The 15,653-nt window shown below is 38.9% G+C and overlaps 1 protein-coding gene across 14 annotated transcripts in view; it reads right to left on the bottom strand.

Annotated features, from left to right (window-relative positions):
* Positions 1-2,198: 2,198 nt before the first annotated feature.
* Positions 2,199-15,653, bottom strand: part of LOC121868118 (microtubule-associated serine/threonine-protein kinase 3-like) — an 87,583-nt gene continuing 74,128 nt past the window's right edge. For 9 of the 14 annotated variants that reach the window (XM_042368410.1, XM_042368412.1, XM_042368409.1 and 6 more), the window contains 2 exons: positions 8,417-8,482; positions 2,199-5,826 (listed from right to left, as the gene is read on the bottom strand). In XM_042368410.1, coding sequence (XP_042224344.1) covers positions 4,606-5,826; positions 8,417-8,482 — 1,287 coding nt within the window. In that variant the 3' untranslated portion in view covers positions 2,199-4,605. Of the gene's footprint in view, positions 5,827-8,416; positions 8,574-15,653 lie in introns of those variants that run through there. The other 5 variants (XM_042368406.1, XM_042368407.1, XM_042368415.1 and 2 more) reach the window with 2 other exon arrangements.

Raw genomic sequence — 15,653 nt, 5'->3', positions numbered from 1 at the left:
AAACTAAGTGTTATATTACTCAAACTCTTTATTTTGATGATTGAATAGCAATTCTTTTTATTTCAGCTAACAAAAGTGTTAGGAGGGCTTCAAGGGGAAAAAATGGGTGAAATTCTTATGGCGGCGGCACCAATAAACCCTTTTTACATGTATTTTAATGTCACACAAATAACGTTTTTGCTAATAAGGGTGTTTTTCAGGCACCTATTAAACGTTATTGGTGAGAGCCTACTGTAGTGAACAACTGGACTTTTTACAAGAAATTAGGGTTGTTTGTGTGCAAGGAGAGTACAAGGGATCCCCAGGTTATGAACAGGTTCTGTTCCTGAGGACATTCTTTAGTCGGATTTGTACGTAAGTTGGAACGCATTCTATGTGCATACCGTACTTAGAGAACAATGTTTAAAATTATACTACTGTATATCATACCCTAAGTCTTTATACAGGGTGTTACTCATAATTCAAGGTGTGTATTCCTGAGACATAAATAAAGATAAATTACTAAATGATCAAATTGTCAATTCTCAATAGTTTCAGAGTTACAGCACATGACATGTATGGTAGGAATGTGATGAAACCTATGGTTACCTGACATAAATTTCCTTGATTTTTACCTGTGGGGTCACATAAAAAGCAAGGTGTATGTTACAGAGGTTCGCAAACTGTGAAGAATTGTGGCGCCGTGTACAGGACAGTGTGACAAACTTTTGCAACACCCCTGGGGCTTTGAACGTGTGGGACACTCACTTGTGACGGGTTGAGCCCTGCAATGAGCAAGAGGGGCAGAACTTGAACATTTCCTCTAAATGTCAATACCAATACAAATCACCTGGCATTACAGGTATTATTGTTAATAAACGTCACTAGCACAGTGTATTGGATGTTTCAAATACACCCCATATAGGTTTCATCACATTCCTACCAAGCATGTCATGTGCTGTAACTCAGAAACTATTGAGAATTGACGGTTTGGTCATTTATCTTTATTTATGTCGCAAAAATACACCCCGAGATTTATGAAAGGTATTTGTGGGACACCCTATAAACATTCAAAATCCCTTAATTTAAGACAAAAGAAGAAATAAGAATGACAAAATATAGTAAATGAAAGTAAAAAATAAGTCATCAGGTAAATAAAATGCTATAAAGTTCAAGTTCAACCTTGTGCCTAAGGCAAGTATAGGCAATCGTCATTACAGTACAGTTGGGTCTTCATTTATGCGGTCAATTGAACCCGCGGAGTACCGCGTAAAACAAATAACAAAACATAAGGGATTAATTGAAATAGAGACTGGGCCGACCCCCAAACTCCACTTTTTCCGACACAATACGTACCTTGTAGTCAAAATAACATCTTAATTTTATGATGGTATGCACACACAATTAATAATTAAGAGAAATATCAATAATATTAGGTTTTCTAACACTTACATTAGTAGAAAAGATGGTTGGGCACACGGGTAATGGGGGGGTTGGTTCCGAGGCAGAGGGCAGATTATCAGCCCTCACGTGTATCACTATCCACCACAGAGGCTTGCAGGGCCTCTTTGTCAAACCCCTCAAAGTCCATACAAGTCCATATCCTCACTATCACTGACTTGGGCCAGCTGTGGTGGGTGAAGAACTCGGTAATGTTTTGATGACTGGGCGACCTTGTGCGCACCCTGCCCGCGCCGCTTCCCGCGTAAATGACCAAATTTGCCGCGTAAAGCAAGCATTTCAATTCTGGCAAGGCACCGCTTAAATGACAAAACGCTTAAACCAAAACCACGTAAATCCAGACTCAAGTGTATTTTTACATCCAGGTCTCGGTGAAAGAGAAGAAAAACAACATTCAAAGTATGCTTGAACACTACAAAATTTATTTTGTTAATATTCATATCATCCTTAATGCCATGGCATTTTCTAAGGGATCAATGTTACATGAAATTGGGTCACATAAGATTTACAGCCCAATTAGGACAGTGTGAATGCAGCACACAGTATACCAAGCCTTTGGTATACAAGGAGGCAGGATGGTTTACACTGCATTTGATTGACCTTACTTCCAATTACAGCTGGGTGGACTGCGATGCCTTGGACATGACTCAACACCCTTAAAGAATGTAGATAAGCATGGTCTCCACTAATGTATGTAAGCACTATATTCACTCAGCTGCCTCACTCCACAAAAAGGAATTTATAAGAATACAACTGGAAACCTAAGACAGTTTATTTTCTCTAAGTTATTAATATCTAGAAAACATGGGATGTGTGACGACGTAGCAACCATGTTGGATATGAAAGTGGCACTCTAGTCAGTCCTCGTCTGCCAGGGACGTGATGCAGGAGTTTTGGCAACAATTACACCATATATCATAACATTCCTCAAGTTGTATTTTGAAAATACACAGTACAGTGTTTCACTTATAAAACGTAATAAATCAATAGTTTCATGAATTAATTTAATTTCATGTTATATTCTTGAAGTGGAATATCAGGAATGGCAAGTCTTTTCACATGAGAAATATGTAAAACATATTATGGGATAAGAACATTTTTCACAAGATGGATAAAATTTTTTAGTCTCTCAACGGAGGTCCCCTTAATTTCAATTACTCAGAATGTTAACCACAAAATTTCTTATGGGATTATGCATGCAGTGCCAACACTTGGAATGTTATGACAAAATGGATAAAATATTACTGAAAAGTTTTTTTGTTTTGTTTTTGCCTTGTTCACAAGGATTATATAGCCAACCAACCTGCTAGTTCAGTTTAACAAAGAGATGGGGAGAAAGATATTAACTATAGTTATGCACAATTTCTACAAGATTGAAAAAAGAAGAATTAACAATATCTTTAATCTTCTTTAAGTTCAATAAACTCAGACATTTAATATGACTTGTTCAATAACATTAAGAGAAAAAACACCACTTATTTTTACTTATCAAACACAGATTAGAACAGGAAATGTATAAAACAGCAAAGTAAGGATCTCCCACCATGCACCTCCTGCTAACACTAAGACAAATCACAGTGACTGTCCCCAGCAATGCCTCTTTCCTGACCAGTGGCAAACAACACAACATAATACAAGCTAGTAAATTTCCAATGTTTTAAATAAAGTACCTTATATTTCTATTGTCATTTTTTTTCTTAATTTTGTTTAGGGTCTATCACCATTTACTGGGATTTACAGGGAAGACCTCTTGTAGCCCCACAGCATCAGTGAGACATGTGGCCACTGGTCCCATTAACTGCTCTGGTGAATAACAATAGCAGGGGTACTGCACTGACTAACCACGTCTTGGAAATTATTAAATATCAATAATTTATAAACTACAAACACTATACATGGAAAATAAGAATTCTTCTTTACAAATGGTTTCTACACAATATACAAATTTGTCCTCACTGCTATCTAATGGGAGACTGGTGTCACGAAATGACATGCTACTGCTAGATAAAAGCTTCAAACATTACCCGACCATCAACGAGGTCTTTTATGACAAATGCATAAAGGAAGCATCAGTGTTCACGAAAACAACATACAACTTGTACATGACCTACAGGAAAGTCTGGTGACTTTGACATTAAAACAACTTGTCATAACCCACATAGAAGAGTGGCTGGCCTTGGCAAATGTTCACCCACAAAAAAACTTTGTTCTAATCCTCCAATTCTCTGAACTTTGAATTAATGCTAAAGAACTTCAAGCAACTAATGCTATACATATAATGTGCCAATGGTGCCTAACAATATTAACTAAGGGCCCAATAGTTTCCTACCAACGAGTCCATGTAAATGCATTGCACACGCACATGGTGAGGCACCCCAAGGATGTAGCAGAAAAAAAACTTCAGTATTAAGTACACATAAAGACATCATCTTTAAACAGCGAGGAAACACAAGCAGAACACAATGTCACCGAGAGCTTCACCAAAACCACAGCCTTCAACCTTTTCTCTTGAATTATTCCTATAACCTGAGGGAAGCAGACTGGAAATAGTAAATGTTTTCTATTACCAAATTTCCACCTGACAACTCCAACATGGCAACTGTGAGGTTGTACAGCAACATGACAATGAGGGACAAAAATATACACAACAATGGAAAAATTCCATGAACATGACAAATGAATATGAGTACATTAATATTCATATTTTGCAATTGTAACACATTCAACTCTAAATTTGTGAGTAAAAACGTAAAAATCTTTGAGATAAAGGAAACATAGTACAATAAAGTATTTACAAAATGACAGGGACCAAAGAATGCAAGTGTCTAAGTATAGGTGACTTCATTAGACACACAAGCTTGAGACTGTCATGGTCTCTGTAATATCACAATGGTAGCAACACAACCAGGCCTTGTGGCATCACAACAACTCCACACAACTTTACACATACAAACAATCACCAGGAATGATTTCAGTAGCTGAGCTACTTTCCTTAACATTTTAAGACTTGTCCAGAAAGAGAGGAAGATTTCATCACAGGCTGCAAGTGTCTCCTTACTTCTTGTTGGAGTAGACATGCCGCGGTCCTGCCCAAAATACACACAAGTGTTGAAGGCACAAATCAGTGCCACTTGGGACTGCAGGCAGGCCAGCGGTGGGCCAACCCTAGGAGGTACCCTCTTTCTCCTTGCCTGCCTTGAACAGTTCCCGTTTTTCTTGTGCAGTACGACGAGATTCTCGCTTACTGTCTTCTCTGCGCAAATCCCTCGAGTCTCTACGACCACGGCTGTCGCTACGAGCTTTTTCTCGCCCCTCTGCATGATCCTTACTGCCTCTCCTCTCAACCATTTGGCAACTCCCTTGACCACTTGGTATAGGAATGCCTTGTTGAGATTTTTCTTTGCAGCATGATGATCCTGAAACTCCGACGCCCCCACAGCAAGCATTGTTAGTCCCTGGCAGTGATCCTCTGCCTCCCTGGGGGCCCTCACAAAAATTTGCTCGCGCCGCCTCTTGTCTTTCTGGTGAATCCAATTCCTCTGGCGCCTCTTCCAAAGTGCCTGATGGAAGTGTGGGCGGAAGGCTGACTGCACTGCTAAAGCGCTGGGTAAGCAATGTGGGAGCAACTGATCGAACAACACTTGGCGTTTCATAATTTGGAGCCGACTGTGATGTTATTGTGAGTCTTGGTGGATTGTTCGCCAACTTTGGAGAAGGTGTAGCCAAAGGACTGATGGTTGCAGTGCCCTTTGCTTCCGCTGATCTTGGGTGGAGACGATCAGGTGACAGTGCTCGACGAAGTAATGGAGAACCAGGTTCTGCACTTTTGGGCCTCCCTAAACATTTTTTGGTAGCTGGTCCAGGAGTGAGAGATGATCCAGGGGAGTAAGTCTGAGTGGTATTGGAGGAACCAGGACAATGATGATGATAGTGATGGTGGTGATGGTGGTGGTTGTGGTTGTGATGGTGAACCAATGGTGAAGGGGATCTCGTTGGAGAAGCTGGTAAAGGGGAAGGGGAAGGAGTGCGTGCTAGAGGAGAGAGGGGAATGTGTCCAACTGATTTCCGTCTATTTGGAGAACGGTAACTTTTTACGTTTGTTACTTTGTGGTTAACAACATGCAACGATGAAGGGCGCTGATGAAGTGTTGATGACCCTGCTGGGGAGTTAGGCACAGAAGATGTTGGTGACGATGATCCAGAAGAATTAAGGGGAGACTGAACTTGTTCCACAGATGGAGAGAAGAGTCTTGAAGTTGGGGGCGAGTGAGGAGATTTGCAGCGAGTAGGGGAACTGGGGATGCTGTCCTGAGAGGAAACTGAGCGATTCAAGGACTGAAAGCTTCGACTTGGCGTCAACATTGGTGGCGATGCCGAAGCAGCAAGCTGTAAAGATAAATCCAGTTAAGTTAGCTATTACTATCAATCCATTTGTACCTGTAAATTCTTCTAGGAACAACAGAAGATGAGACGTTAGATAAATTACTTAACTGAAGCTTTAGATATCCACCAGCACAGAATATGTCATGTAAAACTCTCAACAATAAACCTTTAAGGAGAATCAAGATCATTAGCTACACTCAAAGTAATATTTGGTCAATCTTTATAACTACTCAAAACAGTTACAGTATATATATATATATTGTAAAATAATTCAACACAACTGATGTTAAATATCAAGTCTGTGATACTGACAGTCTTTCAAAGTGGGGAACAAATGCATTTAAGAAAAAAATTTGAATGAATATTAGTGACATGCAAGTGCTGCAGCTATCTAACCTTGTCTTACAGGTTAACCCTGAAACTTATTTTTTTATTAAACTGGACTATTTTTCATGGGTGGGTCACTTTGTTGTCCCATAAGTATTCTATTCTAAGAACTATTACTATACAGAGACGACTATATTTGTACAACAGAAACTACTCCATACACAGGCTTGAAAGTCATGTTATGTACAGGAGGACAGGATCAAACACTGATGGGTGGACACTATACTGGGTTCCACAACTGCACCCTTACCTTCCCCCAATACCTACTGACAACACTGCCAAACTTAAAATACACTTTACAGGGAAATAAGAAAGGGAGAGTAATTCTATTGGTAAACTTGATAAATCATAAATGTATAGACAAGGGCCACCTGAATTATATACCCAGAACTATTGGTGTTTGGAGAGATCAAGAGAAGCAATATTCCAATGCTTCTGAATCTAGTACAATACCGTACTATAAATACCATATGTTTTAGTGTCTGCCTTTGCTTACTAAGTTGAAAGGGAAACAACACAGCTAAGATACTGGTGGTTATGGAACACATATTCTTCACATTTGGGTGAAAGTATATCATTCCAAGACAGGAAAGCTGTTGACAATTATCTTCCCAATGTTACACTAAGGGAAGTAACATTTACTAACAAGTTTTGGTACTATATAATTTTAAGTATAATCAACTTATTACATACAAGCTAATTCCAAGGTTTTGAAATTGTCAGAGAAATATCCATAAGAGTATTCTCTCTTAAGCCCTTCAGTTGATTTTTATTTGTTACAATTTCATTAAATAATGGGGCAAATAATAAAAAAAAAAAACATAAATGCTCTCATCATATGGTTATGAAGATTATTCGTGTGTACCAACAAAAGAATCCCCACTACATACTATCCTCTTCATATTTGGTGTTGATGTCAAGTATCGTCCTGTATGTAATCAGACTCCATCACAAAGTGGTGTTTACAAAATTATAAGGGGGATGAGTCCTTACAATTCTCTAATTATTCACATGAAGGATACAACTCCACGACTGTATTATGTAGTTGATTTAAACATGAATATTCATAGGTTTATCTTATCATCCTCCCTTTTCAAAACCTCTTAAATATTTACTAGACGACAAAGATCATACGTAGTTCCCAGTGACCATCTTAAAATACCTTGCAAAAATTTAATAATTATGATTTTCAAAAGAATCCATAACCTGCTGTAAGTTCTCAGAGACACTAAATTTTATATTCCAGAGATCAGCTAAATGGAAAGACTCAAGTTTGGCCTTAGTGTTTTATATTGCAGCTACCACAAGGTGCCCCAACAGGTTTGTTGTATTGTACTTTAAAACATCAATGATGATTCTGACTCGTGTGACCATGGATGTAGTGGAAATCCTGAAATTCACCCATTGTTAGTGTCCAGGGATTTGTTAGGGTGTAAACCTGTTAACATAATTAGCTTTTACAAAACACTGAACAATTAGTTGAGGAAAACTAATATTAAACAAAATAACTGGTTTCTGCAACAATTAAACACACTGGGGAAAAACAGACTGTCATAAGCCCCCAGCAGTGAACAAACACTTGGTAACAAACTTGTACTGCCCACAGCAACACGTAATACATATACATTGTAGTTTTGTTATCATATTTAAGAGTTTTTTTAAATGGAAATAAAACAAAATTCTGTGTAAGCATAGACAAGAGGGCCTCATAAGACCTAGTGTGTTAAGGCCCCTTCAGATTAAAATCTTACATACACTGTCACAATACTAAAGTGAGCCTAATAGCTAGTCAACTACCCTTTGTACAATCTAATTTTGAAAACACTGCAGTACAGTAGTCAGAGTGGCCAAGCTACAGATATAATACAAGACAATATTTTCAAACCTTGCTTAGTATGAGTACATATTTTTTGTTCCATTGACCCCTTGTAGCCAATTACCATGAATGCACATAACTCTTATTTGCTATTTTGGTTAAATTTTGGAACCCATATGAGAATTCAAGCACAAAACTTAAATAATCACAGGTGTTGACAGATAATATATTGTACAGCATTAGAAAACAAAATGAGAAAAAAAAAAAAAAAGAAGCAGCAGCCAATGGTCAGGCATGGTTTGCAAACAGTCGTCAGTGATGAGAGAGAAGTAGGATACAGGCAACAGAACTAGGTCAGGGGCTATTGCTGCAAGAAGCACATTATCGTACCAAAGTAGTTGAGAACTGAGGCACAAAATCAGGAGATAAAACAGGAGCCGACTGAGGGGTAGTCAGCTGCAAAAGAAATGGATGAAACGATAAAACATCATTCCAAAACAACAGAACTTGTCTCTAGTAGTGGTGAGTCGTGCACCGTACTCTGATGCTGTAACACAAAACATGTAAGTTTTAACACAGGTGTAATTAATACTCCTCATACACCTCCCTGCCAAACTCTATCATGGCAAAATCTGTTTAAAAATAAATTCATATACACTTCCTAATGCTCTGTAATCTCAGGTAAAAAGCTAAACCATAATATTCTATGATTTAATTACTCAAAAGTTTCCAAACACTACAAATTAAACCAAACAAGAGTTAACAAAAAATATGAAATATCAACATATTAATTCATTAACTAAACTTGATAGAACATTCAAAGAAATTAGTGAATATTAACTGATGGTAAAACTAAAGAAAACTAAAGTAGCATTGACAGCGAACATAAATGTTGCACATTATTGTATATACGTCCAATCTGTCTGGGAGCACCGTTTACTGTATTGTACACAACTTGGTTTTGTAGTAAACTTGTGCTAAAATGAGTGATCATCAACACACATTATTTACTTTTCCCACTAAATAAGTTCTTCTATTATGGGCTACACAAATTTGATTACACAACATTCTATTTAAGTAAAAGTGCTAGAATTCCCCTTGTTCTTTATACCGAGTTGGCTAGCCAAAGTGAAATGTTCAGTCAACATTATACAGTATTTGATATTCAGACCCCTTTAACCACACTACCTCACTCTTTATTACATCACTTCAAAATTCCTTCTTACGTCTTTATTACTAGAACATGTAGCATACACTTTGACCCTTTTTGGCCTGTATTTATTTTAGTACAGTTTTCCCTGTATTGTATGTTAAACTTTCTTTATGCATCAAGTTCAACCTTTATATATACTGTACATCACTCCCTCTACCATTACATACCCTTCTTCCCCCTTTTCTTCTTAAAATATGATATGAATAACAAGTTTTGGGAAGAGGATAAGTCCTCAAAATGTAACAGGTCTATGCTGGATACAAGCTTATGATGGGTTGAATGGACAGAGAAGTACATATATATCAGCTGTGACTGCTTATGTAATACAGTCAACCCTCGCTTTACGCGGTCCCACATTCCACGTTTACGCGGTACCCTGCCGAAACCAGAATGCTCACATTCCGCGGTGCGTGTACCCCTTTACGCGGAGAGCGGCTGGCGAGCCGCGCCATTTTTGGATCCAAACCTCCCGCCATCTCTCCCGCCCTTCGCCATGTTGTGTAAGCGGCGCGAGCAGGGTGCACACAAGGTCGCCCAGTCATCAAAACTTTACCAAGTTCTTCACCCGCCACCCACCACAGCCGGCCCAAGTCAGTGATAATTATAGTGAGGATATGGACTTATATGGACTTTGAGGGGTTTGACATAGAGGCCCTGCAAGCCTCTGTGGTGGATAGTGATACAATTGATACAAGTGATACAGGTGAGGGCCAATAATCTGCCCTCTGCCTCGGAACCAACCCCCCCATCCCCGTGTGCCCAGCCATCTTTTCTACTAATGTACAGTAAGTGTTAAAAAACCTAATATTATTGATATTTCTCTTAATTATTAATTGTGTGTGCATACCATCATAATATTAAGAAGTTATTTTTACTACAACGTAGGTATTGTGTCTGAAAAAGTGGAGTTTGGGAGTCGGCCCGGTCTCTATTTCAATTAATCCCATATGTTATGTTGTTCACTTTACGCGTTTCTCACTTTCCGCGGTACCCTGTGGGTTGAATTAACCGCGTAAAGTGAGGGTTCACTGTATAGGAAAGACATGAGCTTGGAGAGTTGTGTGTCATGGCAGTGAATAGTCGTAATAAAATTATCTTGTGTACAGCCAACAAAAACTGTCAAAAATACAAGTGAGGAAAGATAATCTGTATAAAGATATTCAATGAAAGGTTGACGGCTACTATGTCTTGATGAGGTGTGGTGTCCTCGGTTCAATGAACATCAAGATGTGGATGCAAAGGATATGATATATAGTACTTGGCTTTGTATAATTTCTCTCATTTGAAGGATGAATCCAAGATCATCATTACAAACAAGTCAGTTACCCTTCCAGTCCTATGTTCAGTCTATTTTTTGCATCCCCCAAGCCTATTTTTTTCTTTGACGAAGAAAAAGAAAAAGAAAAGAGCTTTCTAAAATAATAAATATACTGTCATGTTAAAAGCCATTAAAAAAATCGTGGTAAGCCACTTCAGTTCCTTTACGACAGCTTGTTTATATCCATGAATTAAACTTTATCATCATCATGTTCTGTTATATCACCATTTCCATCATAACTGAATATTTCTTCCCATGTTGCCACACATTTACATTTGTATTTACCACGTGCACGGGTATCACTCTCGTGGCTGCCACCTGTAGAACTTTGATGGTTAATTATTACTGCTTCTAACATGTGGCATCACTACAGGTATCCCCCGATCTGTGATTGAGTTGGGTTCTCGAAAAACCCATCGCAGGTCAAAATATCACAGACCGGGAGGTTGCTGATCAGTCGGACACTCGCCTGTATCACCGAAAACATAATTCCTACACCATAACTGAACAACACTCACCACACCATATTGAACCAGTCTGGTCATCATCACTTGTTCTATTTGAGGCTAAGGGGATTCTTGGAGGTTGAATTGAGATGTCACTCATACTCCCACACAGCCTCGGGGAAGTCTCATGCCTCTTCTCAGACATTTTCAAAGTTACACTGCTCACTTCACAAAAACATTATACAGTAATAATGATGGGGACTCAATTCTTTTATGAAAAAATGTAAGAAATGTTGATACCAGAGTCTGCAAAAGCAGTTCTAATTAAGTTAGAAACACCATTTTTCTACTAAAATAATCCTGAATGGTTTATTCAAAAGTTTGGTGAAATAAATACATCTGAGATATGATGAAGCACTCTCAAAATGGTGTAACGCATGCTACCCCGGTGATTGACAGTTTAAGCAGTTGAACTGTCAAATTGACCAAAGGATGGTTTGCAAGTGGAAGCTATTCCTTGTACGTATAATAATATATACTATAAGGAATAAATATAAATCATTCTAATAAATAAAATAAAAGAAAAAATACCATATTGTCAGTTGCAATAAATCCTCCTGCTACAATCTGTGGGTCCGTGGGTGTTATAACGACCGCACTCGTAAGAAATGTTTATTCCCTTTATGTTTTTGACCTTACAGTACAGTATGACAATTATTTCTTTTATTTTTATTGGCACAATCTGTATGAATGATTGTGTATGCAGGTAACAGAGTATAAAAAACAAACAAACATAGATCTACCCGAAAACACGATATGAAAAATAACAATAACACAGCTGACTCACGCTACCACCAGCGGTCCACCTGCTCCACAACAACACAGCCAAAGCACTTTCCATTCAAAAACAAACAAAAAATCACTCGGTCATGAAAACAGAGTATAATGTGTACTAATTAATGTATTCTCACTGTGAGAAAACAAAACAAAACACCGATGATGACCGATAAACACAAGTGACCAAGAGGAAACAATGGTTGGACTGTAGTTCACCAGATGGCCACAAGGCAGTGTTCGAGTATATGACTCTACTGCTGACAAAATTTAATGCAGTAAGTGATGCGTTCCATATTCTGAGTTGGCAGGATAATGAATATCATTAATGTGGGTTTGTTTATATTGCAAATAGGGAAGTAATACATGAGCATCATTAACGCAGATCATCGCAGAACGGGGAATACCTGCACATGGCTGCTCCAAAATACAAAAAAATGGGACGGTAAAATTTAAAATTCATCGCGCATAGCCAAAGGTCTCTGGTCCCAGGTGTACAAGGCACAGTACATCAGTAGCACCGAGAGGGCTAATGCACCATATAAATAAAACAGCAGACGAGGGCCACGTACACTCTTTCAGGCTCCTTCCCATCCCATGCATGGTGGCCACAAACAAAAGCAAACAAGCACCCTTCATCACTATCTGCCATGCTCGCTCTCCATTTACTTTACTCTTGCAAACTGCTGCTGCTGCTTCCTGGATGTCCAGCCCCTCACATCTAGTGCCTCCTTTCTCCATATCCTTCTTGGTCTTCTCTTCCTCCTAAATTCACTCTCTGACATACTGTAGTTGTGTTTGTATCATTTTTTTTATTTCCCATTCACCCAACATATCTATACAATCTTAACAGGTCTAGATTTCCTCTCTACCAAAAGATTGTATCGATTCCCCATATCCATCTTCATTATTTCTCATTCTCTGCATCCAATTTACCTCGCATAAAAGTCTACAGTAGGTTATTTCTGTTACTTTTAATATACTGTATATGTATATACAGTATCCTGGCTCAGGTTCCTGTACTTCACCTCCTCCAGGTTTCTCTTTGAGTTTGTTGCCCTCCCAACTCCAAATGTACTCTGGGAGAGATAAGTAGTCACCAAAGTGAAAGTATATGTGTAGTCCCACAACAGTTGTTTACCATCCTTCCAGGAAAGTAACATAATTCTGTCTGGACACCTGTTGTAACGACTGTAGACCTGCGGTTTACTGTGTGTTGGGCAACCTGCAGCTGTCAGAATCCTGTTGTTGAGGTTGTTAAATTCATTATGTCTTGTGTGCCAACCCCCATAGACCCCATATGCAATGGTGTGGTTGCTGTGTTGGTTTGCCCACTCATTTCCACAGATACACTTGTAAATGGTGTGGATAGGTGCCACAAGACAAAGTACTACTCCACCAGGTTGGGTCTGGGGACTGAAGCGAGTACCTGAGGAAGTTTGGGGTGGCCAATATCAAGTCCCCAACGTGAGGAGCAGCACTCACTGCCTGCGAACGAGCCCTCTCCTGGTCATTTATGGAGATGCAGCTCCTCCCCGACTTACGACAACCTGCACTTACGACCTGCCTCAGTCGTACCAAAATTTTGTCAAATTACGTATTTTCGAGTCCCAACGTCAGTACACAGACAAAATTCTCATTTGTAATTCACTTTAAAATGGCTGGCAAGCTTAAAAGTGAGAGTTTTGTGGTGCTGAGAAGAAAAAGAGACACCCATTTTAGATTTTCTATGTATTATTTAAGCATTTTCAACTTACGACATGGAGTTGGGTCCCCAACCCGGTAGTAAGTTGGGGAGGAGCTGTACCTGCATCCCTCGCTATCCGAATAATTGTTATCTGAAAATTTGCGTATGTGAATATTCTCTTCTTACACCTGTTTTAACTATTTGATGATGATATTCCCTTATTTGAATGCTGGTCCAATTGAATAATCAAATCACGTGCTCTAGAAAGCCTGGGAGACAGCTGGGGAGGCCACTTTGGGCCCCAGATGCATAAGGTGGTAAGGTACTGTAACATATACAGTGGTCCCTCGGTTAACGAGCGCCTCGGTTAACGAGATTTCGGTTAACGAGTTACCTTCCATAAGATTCTTAACTTCGGTTAACGAGCAATCCCTCGATTAACGAGTTTCTTACAAGCCGACCTGAACATGTTTTCGCTTGCATTTGGCGGTCCACCAGCTGTAGTATTAGTCCACCAGTACAGTAATCAGTTCTAGGGCTTACATTCCTTACCATTTTAGTAAATATCAAGAAGTTTATACTATTCAATAATCTTTAAAGTTTAATATTAAATTTTTTAGTAATTTTAACAATTATTGAACATGCCATCCAGCCTGCCAACACACCATACAGGCGTCAGTCTTTGTGTCTTTTCAGTGGAGGTAACATCTTGCTTGAGACTCTCTTCAACTAAATGCTTATTTTTTGTGTTTGCAAACAAATTATTGGTCATTTTGAAATTTATTTTACATATTGACAATATATAATGCAGTGCAGTGTTGATTTAAAGAAAATAATCTTGAATTACACCAAGAGAACTAAAATTTTATGGGTGAAATGGCACCATGGGGTGACTTCTCTTCCACCCCAATGCCTTCTCTTCTCCCTTCTCCTCCACCCCCATTCTAATTCCCATCATCATCATCATCATCATCCAGGAGCCTTCTACATACACACCTCAAAGTGTACTTTTTTACCTTTTTTGTTGAATTTAGGCAATTTTTGGTGAGCTGGAACCAATTACCCAAAAACCCATTGAAACAATGGTTTCGGTTAATGAACGACCTTCTGGAACGGATTGAGTTCGTTAACCGAGGGGTCACTATACGTACTTTCGAGTCCCGACATAAGTGATCGCGCTGTGTACTGACAAAATTTTCGTTTGCGATTCCCTTTAAAATGGCTGGCAAGCGTAAAAGTGAGAGTTCTCGTGGCGCTGAGAAGAAAAAGAGACCCATTTTAGATTTTCTATGTACCGGGTATTATTTTTGCCTTTTCGACTTACGACCTGGTGGTCGGGACGGAACCCCGTCGTAAGTTGAGGAGAGACTGTATATATATATATTAAATAATAAATAAATTTGATCAAGGATAGTTGACCAAGCCATGAGAGGCTTGTTTCCAGTAGCCCTTATGCCAGCACCATCTGGTGTTCTTAGAGCAAGGCAGTCGGTCACCCATCCAAGTACTAACTAGACCCAACATTGGTTAACTTCATCGATTGGACAAGAAGCGATGTTTCCAACGTGGTACTGTACTATGGTTATGTTTTTGTTGGTATTTTATACAGTACTATATTGTATTTCATGTTATTCTTTTCAATTTCCAAGTGTTTCTGTACACACACACAAAAATTCTTTTAAGAGGCATGATTGTGAGAATCATATGAAGTTATTTGACAATAGATATTGAGTATTGTAATTACAAGTACACAAATAAAACTGAACACAGCTTCTAACTTATGATATTTTGATAAGCAGGAACACCAATAAGAGAACTGATGCAACACAATTAATGATTACGTATGGAAGATCAAACTCCTTCCTTGTGCATGAACCACTGCACGCTTGGCAATAAAATGAGTACTGTATATACCATATTAGGTGGTCTTGCTGATGGCTGAACAACTCTGGTGAACTGAGGGGGTAAGTTAACCTATTATCTCTTCAGTGCTAAGGAGTACCACCTGTCGATCCTCAATGCATCATAGCAAGAAAAAATCTTTGAAAAAATCCACAGATGCAGCAGCAGGATGGCCACAATCAAGTCTCTCTTAGCCCTGTCATGTACTCCCCTTTTAGCGGCTGTGA

Source organism: Homarus americanus, unplaced genomic scaffold (genome assembly GCF_018991925.1).
Source record: "Homarus americanus isolate GMGI-L3 unplaced genomic scaffold, GMGI_Hamer_2.0 scaffold47967, whole genome shotgun sequence".
NCBI lineage: Eukaryota > Metazoa > Arthropoda > Malacostraca > Decapoda > Nephropidae > Homarus > Homarus americanus.
The sequence above is the reverse complement of the archived record's forward strand: the minus strand, read 5'-3'. Positions and strand labels throughout refer to the sequence as shown.